The 13,264-nt window shown below is 46.0% G+C and overlaps 1 protein-coding gene across 4 annotated transcripts in view; it reads right to left on the bottom strand.

Moving 5' to 3' along the window:
- Positions 1 to 201: 201 nt before the first annotated feature.
- Positions 202 to 13,264, bottom strand: part of HOPX (HOP homeobox) — a 37,536-nt gene continuing 24,473 nt past the window's right edge. The window contains exons 1-3 of one of the 4 annotated variants that reach the window (XM_086704979.1): positions 8,290 to 8,423; positions 7,536 to 7,692; positions 202 to 995 (exon numbers count right to left, since the gene is read on the bottom strand). In XM_086704979.1, coding sequence (XP_086561105.1) covers positions 918 to 995; positions 7,536 to 7,679 — 222 coding nt within the window. In that variant the 5' untranslated portion in view covers positions 7,680 to 7,692; positions 8,290 to 8,423 and the 3' untranslated portion in view covers positions 202 to 917. Of the gene's footprint in view, positions 996 to 7,535; positions 7,693 to 7,786; positions 8,020 to 8,078; positions 8,188 to 8,289; positions 8,424 to 13,264 lie in introns of those variants that run through there. The other 3 variants (XM_086704978.1, XM_086704980.1, XM_086704977.1) reach the window with 3 other exon arrangements.

The raw sequence follows: 13,264 nt of genomic DNA, 5'->3' as shown, positions 1-13,264 counted from the left end.
ATTCAGTAGGTCTGGATTGAAGTCTGAGATTCTGCATTTCTCAGAAGCTTGCAGCTAATGCTGATGATGCCAGGCCTGGACCACACTTTGAGTAGCAAGGACTTAGAAAATGACAGCTCTTTTGTCAGTCTGCTCCTGTGTTGGAGCTATTCTGTTTCTCTTTGATATGCTTATTTGGTTAAAAATCTGGAGAGGACTCAATGCATTTTCAACAAAAAGGCTTTTATTTAGAATATCATTTCAGAGACAAAAAGCAGTTCATTTTGTTTAGTAAAATACATTTAACAAATGCATTTAAATAAGGTAAATTCAAGACTTTTGTGGATTTTTTTCTTACTTGATCTTCTGCCAGGTGGAGTTTCTGTCTTCCAGCCTAACTGGGTTCTTTCCAAGTTAATGCAGCTATAATCCAAGGAAGTGCTTTATGAAATCCAAATGACTCAAATCTCCCTCTGTATTCTCACTTAATTTCAATGTATTAAATGCAACATAAGGAAAACCACTTAGGAAAGTAGAATTGGAAGGAAATGCTCCCCCTCCTTGGTCATGTTATCTTTTCAACAGAGGCCTTGCCTACTCTGAAATGGATGGCAAAAATAAATTGGTACTGGGAGGTGATGGTCGGAAGCAAACCAGATGATTTTCACACCATCTATCATCAAGACCCAAAGGGAAATGCAAGCCCCACCACTTTCCAGCCAAGACACTTCTTTACACAGAAGCTACATATAGCTTCCTATTGTCATTTTCTTTTCTAGTTATGTACATTTAAAAAATACAACATTGTGTTAAATAGCAGGACAGCTAACAATGGAACACACAGCACTACACTGAAAAACCAAAAAAGGTTGGTTAAGCTGAGGAGAGAAACAGCGGATGGTCTTCATGGAGGGAAGCTGCTGGTGCCCACCATCTCCTTAGTCTGTCACGGATCTGCACTCTGAGGGTAGGCCTTCCGACCGCCGCCACTGAGCCAGGCGCTGCTTAAACCATTTCTGGAGGAGGGAAATGTATAAAATTACTTGTCACATACTAAACAAGTGAAACATCCCTTCCCTTTCTACAAGGTAGCCTCTGTGGTCTAGCTGGAAAGGAGGAGCAAGGAATGTGTCCATGGGAATGGTTTTTCTCATTGTGATACTTGTCTTCCCTGCTTTGGGACCTTTGCACATGCTATTTCCTATGCTTAGCATGTTCTATCTTCATGCTTTACCTGATGATCTCCCTCTCATCCTCAGGTCTCTATTTAAATAGAACCTGCTCGACAAAGGCTTCCCTAACCACCTGATCTAAAATGGGTTCTCCACTCATCTCCTTATTCTCTATTTTAATACTTTGTTACCTTCACAGAATTTTTAATATCTGGAATTACTATGTTTATTCACTTGTTTGCAGTCTACATTTCCTTCTAGAAGATCCATGAAAGCAGAGACTGTATTCATCTTATCATCATTGATTGCATACTTAGGCCCTTAGCACAAGGGCTTAACAGAGATTAATTAGTGTTTCTTGAATGAAAGAAAGAAATTGAAGCATCTCCTTGATGCCCCAGATAAATCTCTATAGCCACTATATCTCAGCCATGTGTGGTGATCTCATCAAGGACCCTGGTCATTAGAGGTGCTTAGTAAGTACTTGTTAAATAAAATGAATGGAAAGCAGAGTACTGGGCAACCTCAGGGCACTTCTTGGGGATCCATGGAATAGATTAGCCCAAACTTTCCTGCTGCAGGGCTGCTGAGCAGTGAGAGTAGAGTGGGCCCTCCCAGCTTACTCAGAATCTTCTAGCTCTGTGTGACCCAGATACTCTCATCTCACACAAGAGACCATGGATTTAGGGAAGGCCCCAGATGGGATGCTTCTAGACATGATACCCTGTGAGGGCTAAAACACTTAAATAAGTTTTTTTAATGTTTATTTTTTGAGAGACAGAGACAGAGTGTGAGTAGGGGAGAGACAGACAGAGAGGGAGACACAGAATCTGAAGCAAGCTCCAGGCTCTGAGCTATCAGCACAGAGCCCGATGCGGGGCTCAAACTCACAAACCGTGAGATCATGACCTAAGCCAAAGTCGGACGTTTAACCGACTGAACCACCCAGGTGCCCCTAAAACACTTTTTTATGTTGTGGGGCTGCCTTTTATTACGCTACTGAGGGGTGGAGGGTTCTGCAAAGAGAAGAAAAGGAGATAAGAGGAGATAAGAGTTGGGAATAGGCTAGGGTATGGATCAGGTTGTCCAGGAGGAAACTGGGATTTCTGAAAAACAACGTTGAAGAGGAACTAGTGAGGAAACAAGCAGCATGTACTGATCCTCATGGGAGAGGATGAATCAGAGGGCCCTGTGGGAAGTCAGACCACCAGGCTTTATTCTTCTGTTTCCCAGCCTTTCACACATCATGGCATACATTGAGAATGATGATATTTTCATGTCACGCTGGTATAAACAGGCAAGTTGCTTGGGTAGGTGACCACTGGGGGCTCTGTAGTCCCGAGTCCTACCAATAGGAAGCTCTATAGTGATCAACTGGCTATGAGAACTTGAGGAAGCTCCTTAAAAACAGTGCCAGTCAGTTCAACTCGAGAGGTAAGCTTAGAGGGTCTTTACTGTCCCTTCTGGGGTTTTTTAAATTCACCTATTCTAGAGGTAAGCACATGAAGGCACAGAAAAGAATCAGAAAGAACACAGCTATAGGATGGACACCAGACCTGTGCTGTGCTGATGGAGATGGTATGGTAAGAAATATCCAGAGGGCTCAGACTTAGTAGGGCCAGATGCAGATTCAACCTCAGGACAAATAGGGTGGGCTCTAGGGTCATGCTGGGGAAGGTCTCATCTCCGCAGAGATCTAGGGAACTGAAAGGCAGTTCAGCATAAGCCCAAGATCAGAAGAAAGGGTGAGAAACACTGGGGAAGGAGTGCTTCTAGGTGTCAAGGCCTGTAGAGCTAGAGGGAGTGGGGCCACAGAACCATTTAGGGCTCTGCACTAAAGCTAAGCTGGCTGAAGAGCATGGGACCATACTTATAACTTGCCCTAACTGTACAACAGAGTTTACACACTAAAATGCCTTACAAGGCTATCAAGACCAGTTGTCTTATACTTTGTACTGTGGGGTGGCAGCAGGGAAAAGTAATCTAAAACCAGGGGCAGCAGACTACCTGTAGGGGAGACTTCTCTTTGAAGGTTGCTCTCCAGGTGCCATTTTCTGTTCCTGGAGATCACTAACTTTAGGGAGAAGAGAACTCATGTAACTTTGGTGGCTTTAACCAAAGTTCTATTGCTAATGGTAGGTGCATTTTCTTCTGTAATCTGCGTGTGTTTAGTTAACTCTGGAATCTGATGTGGGAGCAGCATGGCTCTAGTTTCACTAATGAGGTAGCTCTGTGGGGGTTTGGAGGCGACAAGGTCTGATTCAATAGGATTTCCAGTTACTAGGGCTGAATAAATGGCCACGTTTTCAAGACTGACTAATTAAAACTTGGAGGAGGAAAGTTTCATTTTCTATCAGGATTCATTTAAGACAAAATGATTGAGCTGGCCTTATTCAGAAGAGCCACCCATACCTTTCTACTAGTAATGAATATTAATGTACAGTTACCAAAAATAACTTCAGCAAGGACCACATTTGTCAATTGTAGAGTTGGCATCCAAATGCCTAACAAAGTGAACCCTAGTGTTGGGGGATGGGACGAGGTTCAAGAAAAGCTCAACGCTTTTCTAAAGATTTTATATTTTAAATCAAGTATGTTTATTATAATTTAGCAAGCCAGCTGCTCTCCAACAAAAACCACTAAACACCTTGCTTGCTTCTTTTCCCCTTAAGAGCTGAACCTTATCACATCTCACTCGCATCAATACTAATTTTCCACCTGGCTTTATCCTTCTCTTCCTTGTTTCAGTCATCCCCTGGGAAAGACATTCATCCCTCACTGGCTTATAAATGAATGCCCTCATTACCTCACCCCATTGATGGAGATTTATTTACTCTGAGTGAAGAGATGATAATTAGACACTGTGATTGGGAGGGGTTGAGGCAAAATAATATTGTTCCTGTCCTTTTCTCTAGTAACTAACATTTTCTTCTTTTCACGGGGAGACCTTTAGAGGTTTTTATTCCACTGATAAAATGGCCAACAACTAAAACCACTGAGTTCTGGGAATAGTCCCAGGGCATTAAGAGGAGATAAAAAATACTGGAAACCTCTCTAAGAACCAACGCCAACTACACTAGCTTGAATCAGTGATAATAGAAAATGGCAGATCTTCCCGACCTCCCACGGGACTGATAGAAGAGCTTTCCCAGCCCCTTCTCACACTGACTTAAAAATAATAGAGGCACAGGGGTTAGGATTCTGTAAGGTTTATCTAATTTAAATGTAGGAGATATCTTTTTACTGTCATGAGAAAAACCGATCCCAGGATCCCAGCAAATGCAACTTAAAAAGTTAAACATCAGAGCACCATTCACCTCACTCTCCATTCCTACAGGTATCTCCCCATAGCAGAGAACATTGTCCTAGGATGGGACAGTCATACAGAGGTCATCAGAGCCCCCAGAGAATGGTTCAAACTTCTAGTCCCTTTTGTCCCTGCCAAAGTATTAGCAATGTGAATCAGCTTTACTTAACTATCTCACAGAAGCATCTCATGCTTCTTTGTCTTCTACTAAAGTAGTACTTGTTCTATGAAATTGAAGAATATGATTCCAATTCTGGAGGTGGGTGGTGTTAGGGGTGAGGGATCAGGCATGAGAAATAAATACTATTTTGGCTTTGGTGATCTTTCCCTGTGGAAAGGGGCAATACAGATAAAGAATAGAAATAGGGGATGTGCTGATACCAGACACAGCTTATATGTAAGCCCAGTAGACCCTGGCCTTCATGGAGTTATTTAAAGAGTCCCTGCAAAACCTTCCAGAAATAAAAATAATTTTATATACACCTGGAAGTTCACCATTCGGCATTATATCTCCAGAAGACACTTTTCAAAGTATAAGTGTTGTTTGAGAAGATTAAAGAAGAAACCATTCTTACCAACCAGTGCACACGGAGGTGGGGTGAGCTGGGAAAGAGTTTGGGTGGAAAGGATGGGAAGTTGGAAAATGAGACCCAACCAAGGAAGGAGTGACAGAGGGCAGACACCCCGAGGAAGACTCTTCCCCTGAACTTGCTAAATTTTATCTCCCTCTGAGCTCTGGGGTCTCAGATGCTTTGTGCATCTACACAGGAAGGCTGTTGGGGGGGTGGGGGTGGGGCAAGCAGAACTGTGGCAGCCTCAGGGAGGAAGAAGGTGGTGGCCCCATGGCAGGAAAAGGAAGCCAGAGGCCCTGCTCTGAGGTGACTCACCTCACACCCATTCATTTCAGGGTTGCATCTACCATTTGCTCATCTGAGGAGGGCAGAAGAGAGGCAATGGAGAAAAGCTGCCCAAGGGGGCAGGTGAACCTTCCATCACAAGTCTGAATTGACCTCAATCACAGAAAGAATCAGGTGCCCTTTCTTCCTGCCCCTCACCTGATTTCATTTCAGTTCTTTCATATAAGGTGAATCTCAAGAAAAGATTGAACATAGCCAGGATGACTGTGGTGTAATGTATGGTTTCCCACACCCCACCCCATCCCCCTGGCAAGAAATACAATGTAAATTGAATTTTCAGTCCTCCCCTCCCTCTCCAATTTGGTTCTCCTCTCTCTCTCTCTCTCTCTCAAGACAACAAGGTAGTCAGGAGTCTGGATTGTGACTCAGACTGCCATGGTTCAAATTGTAGTTACTTCCTAGTTGTGGCCTTGGGCCAGTTTCTTAACCTTTCTGTGCCCTGGTTCTCTTATCTGTCCAACTGAGCTAATACTACCTACCATACAGAACTGTTGTGACAAGTGATTTAATACTTGGAGGGTGACTGGAACAATACCTGGCAAGTATCAGTCATCACAAAGGGCAACATAATTATTCTGCCTTACCGGTAAGGGTGATCTGTGGTGGAATTAGAGGCTGAGAAGAGCTCAGACCCCTAGTTGGTACAGTGCCCACAATAAATCCGCAGACTTCTTTTTAATAGATGAGTTCTTATCTCTGTGATCACTCTTCTTTTCTACATATAGTGTGGGATTTTAAATGATAAAGCTTCAGCAGGCTGCCTCCTCAGGGGGTTCCAAGAAACATGAACTGTTAGACTTGGGTTACAGTAAGTCACCTTCCATTAAGTTCTGGTTAGTCAGACAGCTATTCCCTTTGCTAAAAACAGATACACTTGACTTTCTATCTGACCTAGGAACAGCCGGATTTTCTATGGGCAATTTCTCCAAAGTGCATCTGGCTTAATTAGTAAAAGTCATTTTAGACTTGGGGTCCAGGGTCTTGGTTTGACGATACACTGAAGCACCCTTTACAAGCTTTAAAGCCTCACCTAAGTATGGTTCGATATGAGGAGAGGTCAAAGTGCTTGATGCTCTAATCTATAAAATGGGAAGAATGAGAATGTCTCTAGAATTGAGACTAGGAGTGTGGAAGTGCTTTGGGCTCCCGTGGGAGAGATGCTAGAGTGGTTCCAAGTAGTAGTATCTTCATGCATAACTAATTGTCTTTCCATGACCAAAGGGAAAATAGAAATCAGATAAACTCTGGACAGGGTTTTAAAAAACAGGCAGCTGAAGGGGTCAACATTGCACCTGAAGGTTAATAATCATGGGCATTATTGCATTCACCATCTACCCTAAACAAATTTCCCAATAACACAGGTGCTTTTAAAAATAGATACATCAATCTAATGCACTTAAGGGGACATCTGCTTCCACTCCCTTCAGTCGTGATGTCAGATGCTTACCTTCTTGGAAAACTCCAGAAAAAAGACTGGAATTTTTTAAAATGTGAAATCTCCCTCGATATATGCAATGTTAGCTCTGCAGCTAAGGGGAAGCTGCAATGTGGCCGGGTAGAAAGAGCAAGCTTAAAGACCCTTGCCATCCTGGCGGTTCTCTCCCTCTTGGCCTTAGTTTCCTGGGTTGCCAAAGCCAGGACGGAGTTTATAGCTGATCGTCTAAGGTCCCTTCCAGCTTTGAGACTCTGGCCGAGAATACATTTGAGGGCGCTGGACTCAGCGCAAGCAGGCACCTCTTCCGAAAGTTGCGCCCACAGCCCAGGGGAGAAGTTGAGTGGCGGTGCCGGGTTGGGGCGGTGGGGGGGGGGGGGGGGGGGCGGTGAGAGTGGACCAGGGACGCAGCTCCTAACCTGGAGAGAGAAGAGCGCGCTTCTCCCGGGCTGTGGGGAGAGTGGAAACGCACGGATGAAGGAAGGGTGATCGTGAGGTTTCTGAATGGTTCCTGGGGGAGCTGGGACTGGGGGGCAGACGGGGCGCCCCCCGGAGCCGGGAAGCTGGGATGCGGCGGTGGAGCGCAGCGGGGTTTGAACTCCCGGGGTGCCGGCAGAAGCGACGGAAGATAGGGGAAGGGCGGCGAGGTGGGAGTGGAGCGCGAGGGGGACCCCGCATTCGCGAGACGGCCGCGGCGGGCAGGGGGTCGGGGCGCGTGCGGGGCTCACCTGGGTCTCCTCCTCGGAAAGGCCGGCCTCGGCCGCGATGAGGCACAGCGTGGTTGGGTCCGGGTGCTTGTTGACCTTGTTGAAGTTGTACTCCAGGATCTCCACCTGGTCCTCTGTGGGGCCGCTCGCGGTCTCCGCCGACATGGTCTCGGCGCGCCTGCGGGGAGGGAAGGAGCGGCGGCGGTGAGCGAGGCCGCGGGCGGACGGGTAGTGCGGAGGGACGGAGATCCCGGGCGCGGCCGGCTCGGCACCTCTGCGCGCGGGGCTGTCCCCTTCCGCGGGCGCACGGTCGCGCGGGTCCCCGGGCTCCTGGCCGGGCGCGCCGAAGGGTCCCACCGCAGAGCCGCGCGTCCTCCGGCCTCCGGGCCTGCCCGGCGGTTCTCACGGCAACTTTCCGCGGGGCCCGGGGCCGGAGCGGCGGAGGACGATGACGCGCCCTCCTGGCCCGGAGGCTCCCAGGAACGAGCGGAGGAGGCTCGGCGGCGGTTTTGAAAATCGCCTTCAAAGGGACAGCCCTGACAGATCGCGGGGGTGGGGACACACCTCACCGGAACGCGTCGTTCTGTCTCTAACGTGGTTTAGCCTAGGAGGGCTGTACACCCCACCCCTACTACAAAGAAATGACCCGGACAGCAGTTACTTCTTAAAGGGGGGGGGGGGCGCCTGGAGCCGCACTTTTCATCTCCCCCTTTCACGTCGTTCCCTCCTGGAGTTCTCAAGGCCGGTAGCTGAGAACATCAGGAGAAACGCTCACCTGAGGGCTTGTGTGAGTCACTCTGCAGTCTGCAGCCTGCTTCGCCATCCCTCCCACCCCTCCACCCCCGTTTTTCTAACTAAAGCCGAGAATCCACAGCCTCCCCTCAACGCGCGGTTCACTGCCTAGCGCTGTCTGGACATTGTAGCAGGGCGTACGTGGTCGAGAGCCCGCTTCATTACCAACTTCAAAGTCTCTCGTATTTTCCTTACTTCCGAGCCAAACATCGCTTTAGCAAATTCTGGGTACCACGACTTCCTGCTGCACCCTTTCCATACTTAAATGGCCTCTGAGCTGGGGCAAAACGAAACAAAAACAAACAAACAAGGCAGATGTGCACCCCTCCTCCCCCTTCTCACAATTTAAGATGTAGGGAGGTGTAGGAAGTTACAGTCTTGAAGACCTTGACTGAGGGTTTGGTGCAAACAGGTCAGGACTTGACTTTGCTGACAGTAAAAGACATGCACAAGTGTGGGAATCACGTTGGTTTGTTGTTTAAACAAACAATTGCAAAATCATCCAGCATAATCCTGAGTAGGTTTTGATGTGGTTGGTGCCTGGAGAGGAGCCACACTTCACTGATCTACCTGCATAGTGTACCTGATGCTGTTACAACCTTCTCTACTGTGACCTGCAGCTTGTGCTCCCTAATAAATGTCTTTACCTCTCCTCTGGGCCACTTGAAGAGGCTTTCAGGTAGGACAAGAAGCCATTCTACTGTAAGAGAGTCTTGGGCTCAAGGCACTTGTCCTATTACAGTGAAATCTTCCTGTTTTTAGGGTGTTATGTGCCCTCCCATTGAAAAATCTGTACCAATGGCTCCCGTCACAGTGCTCACAGGCTTAAGCCAGGTCAGACATGCCTCCTCTCCTGTTGGCACCTATCTCCCCTTTTCTTTGACCCAGAAGTTCAGTACTGGAGAGAACCTTGGAGATTAACTTCTCTGGTCCTCTCCTGGAACAGCCCAGGATGTTGGCACAGGGAGACTGAGGCACAGGAAGACTCACTATCCCAGCGTTGCCCAGTGAGTGACCAGCACCCTGGAGTTTGAAAAGCCTTAGCTTCAGTGTCAGTTCTGTGCTCTGCAAGACCCTTCTCAGCAGCCCATTATATCTTTAGTTTGATAGAAAAAATCAGGAGGGCAACAGTTTAAAGGCAGGGGCTTTTGAATGAGCATTGACTGTCTTCTAGAATACCAATTCCAGCCAAAGCTGCCCACTGGAACCACTCACCACTGTTCATTTTGCCTAAAAGAACACAGGAGAGGGGAAATGACAGCCTCTGATTTCTTACCCCAGAAAGTTTCCAGCTAATTCCATTGACACAATGATACTGCCTCTTCTCTGTGAAATTTTTGCTTCTTTGTAGGATCCTCAGTCCTTCAGAAGTATTAACCAAAGGTATGGATTTCTAAACTGGACTCAGGTTCAAGGACTGTTCTGCATGTACTTCTTTCTCTCTGTTACATATTTGCTGTTAGATAACTCAAGGGCTGCTACTGTCCTTACATTTAAGCAGGTGCATTTTCTCTTATGTTTTTGTGACTTCCTATTACAGGACTTTGTATGAGGTTTCACGGGTAGCTTCCGGTTGACTTTGAAGTACTCCTTGGGTTACTTGGCTGAGGGCCACTGGACTTGCTCGGCTGCTAAGGAGACTCGTGGGCAGTCCGTTTGAAAGTACGTATTTCTCCAAGGTACACCAAACAAACAAGCTTGATTTCTAGAAATGAGGACGAAAGATCTGACCTCTATAGTCAGATCTATCTACTGTTTCTCCACAAAACTCAGTTTCTGTTATCTCAGTCCTCTTTGGTGGACAAGTGTTTGCAGCCGGTACTGGTTTCTTCTCTCCCTCTCTTTTAAAGGAAATTTAAAAACCAAATCACCCCAGTAACCTTGGCTTTATAAAACTTCTCAACTCTTTCCAGTGAGGAAACTGTTGAAAAGCTTCTCTGAAGGTAGTCTAAACACTTGCAGATGAAAAGAACTAAAAATATTTTAAAGCTTCTTAAACTTTAATCTCTGCATAAGTTCCATTGTTGCTGTGGTTATAGTTCTATCTTCTGAAACATTCAAGAGTAATTTGTCCTGTGGTTGTGTTTTCTTTTGTGGTTGGAAAGGCCATGCATAAATCTTTTCAAGAGGTTAAATGAAAACTGCTGGCTCTTTCCTAAATGAATTCCAACACCTGGTTAGACAGTTTTACCCTTGTCCCCTAAGCCTGTAGTTATTTATTTTAAAGGTATTTATTATATGAACTAGCTCACAGAGAGTGCTACAAACTGGTAACCTTCTGACATTGCTGTGGGCTCATATTTACCATTTTCTCCCTCTCCCAGCCATCTGGTCTCTTTGTAAAGCCATTAATATCAAACCAAATGGTTATCAGTGGTAGATACTCCTCAGAAACAGTCCCATGGTGAGCTGGCCAAAAGAGAAAAAAAGCCTTTGAATCATTTTTTAGGGCCATCTCCCAATTTTCTTTAGCCCAAATCCCCTTTATATTCACTGTGGACTTTCAGGAAGCAATGGGCTCTTGAAGCATTTAGTATTTTCGTAAGTGAGAAAAATAATGTGCTCTTCTATCCACAAGAGAATTGGAGGGTCTTTGGATGGGGTTAGAGTCTCCCATATTCATCAGTTACAGAACTACTCTGGACAGGGTGCAAGGGACATCATCCAAGCTGTCAGTGTCTCCCAGAAGTTGACAGATAGGAGTGGAATATTGATCTGCCTCCCAGGCTAACATGAGGGCTGCTTTCAAAAGAGAATTTTAGTTTGAGTATTTGTTTTTGTTTTTTGTTTGATTAATGTCCTTAAGCATGGAGCAATAGTGCTCATGTCTGGTGGGGACTCAGAGTCACCTGTAAAAATGTCCAGGGTCATGGGGCGCCTGGGTGGCACAGTCGGTTGAGCAACTGACTTCTGCTCAGGTTATGTGCTCGTGCTTTGTGAGTTCGAGCCCCACATTGGGCTCTGTGCTGACAGCTCAGAACCTGGAGCCTGTTTCAGATTCTGTGTCTCCCTCTCTCCCTGCCCCTCCCCTACTCATGCTCTGTCTCTCTCTGTCTCAGAAATAATAAATATTAAAAAAAAATTTTTTTAAATGTCCAGTGTCACCACAGTCCTTCTGAATCAGAACAATTTTAGGAATCCAGGGTGGGAGAGATATAAAGAGTATTTCAGCTCCTATAAGATTTCACAATTTCATCATTAAAATCAATGATAAGTGTTTAGAACTTCTTATACTTTATAGCTGTAAAAATGCATTAAAATATCTTCTACCTCTGATGCTGTCAATCATCTCAACACTTGAGTGTAGGTTGAGGTAGTTTTAAAGGAATAAAGTTTTAAAAATAAAAAATATATACCTTGGGAAAAAAACATTTAGACACCATGCTATTAATCTTTTGTACGTATGGTCAGGAAAGGGGAAAATGCCTTTCAAATTATGAATTATCATGAGAAATTTTTCCCTGCTTTCAAAACTTTAGAAATAATATAAAACCATTTTAAAAATATTTCAGAAAAACGTATTTTTACATTGAAATCAGAGTCTAAGACAACAGATCATCGAAAGAAAGATTCCTTCCGTCTTTTCATATAAATATCTGTAATTGATTTAGAAGTTAAAAATTATAGTGGAAAGGACTGGGAAAACTTGACAAATGATTATCCTTCTCTAATTTCTTAAAGTTTCCAATCAGAAAAATGCTAAAATTAAGTTATCATTTATATGGATGAATTGTGTACTAGAACTTAAAACCGAACATTAGACTACAAATACACCAAATGTATATTTGTATACACAAAGCATCACTACTGTGTTCAGGGAAACAGGATTCCAAATAGAAATAGGAAAATATATATTTTTAAGTGCTATATCAATTCTAGTTTTATATATTTAAAAAAACTAGAGGAAAATATAACAAAACGTTAAAAGTGATTATACCTAGATTGTGGGTCTACAGATGCTATACCTTTTTTTCTTTATGTTTCTCTGGTTTTCCCCATTTTCTATAATAAGCATTTAGTATGTTGAAATTAGAAACTTTTTTTTTTCTTAAAAAGACATCCCTATAAATAAATAGGAGGAGAGGGAAGACGGCGGCGTAGGAGGACGCTGGGCTCACCGCGCGTCCTGCTGATCACTTAGATTCCACCTACACCTGCCTAAATAACCCAGAAAACCGCCAGAGGATTAGCAGAACGGAGTCGCCGGAGCCAAGCCCAGACGAGAGGCCCACGGAAGAGGGTAGGAAGGGCGGCGAGGCGGTGCGCGCTCCACGGACTGGCGGGAGGGAGCCGGGGCGGAGGGGCGGCTCGCCGGCCAAGCAGAGCCCCCAAGTCTGGCTTGCAAAAAGCGGAGGGGCCTGACAGACTGTGTTCCGACAGCAAGCGCGACTTAGCGTCTGGGAGGTCATAAGTTAACAGCTCTGCTCAGAAAGCGGGAAGGCTGGAGGACAAAGGGAAGGAGAGCTGCTGAGCCCCCGGACGACAGAGCTCAGTTTGGTGGGGAACAAAGGCGCTCGCCAGCGCCATCTCCCCCGCCCATCCCCCAGCCAAAATCCCAAAGAGAACCAGTTCCTGCCAGGGAACTTGCTTGCTGTGTGCAAACACCCAACTCTGCGCTTCTGCGGAGCCAAACCTCCGGCAGCGGATCTGACTCCCTCCTGCTGCCACAGGGCCCCTCCTGAAGTGGATCACCTAAGGAGAAGCAAGCTAAGCCTGCCCCTCCTGCCCCTGTGCACCTTGCCTACCCACCCCAGCTAAGACGCCAGATCCCCAGCATCACAAGCCTGGCAGTGTGCAAGTAGCCCAGACGGGCCATGCCACCCCACAGTGAATCCCGCCCCTAGGAGAGGGGAAGAGAAGGCACACACCAGTCTGACTGTGGCCCCAGCGGTGGGCTGGGGGCAGACATCAGGTCTGACTGCGGCTCCGCCCACCAACTCCAGTTATACACCACAGCA

This window comes from Puma concolor, chromosome B1, assembly GCF_028749965.1.
Source record: "Puma concolor isolate L17-30 chromosome B1, mPumCon1.1.hap2, whole genome shotgun sequence".
NCBI lineage: Eukaryota > Metazoa > Chordata > Mammalia > Carnivora > Felidae > Puma > Puma concolor.
This window is presented reverse-complemented; position numbering and strand designations above follow the sequence as displayed.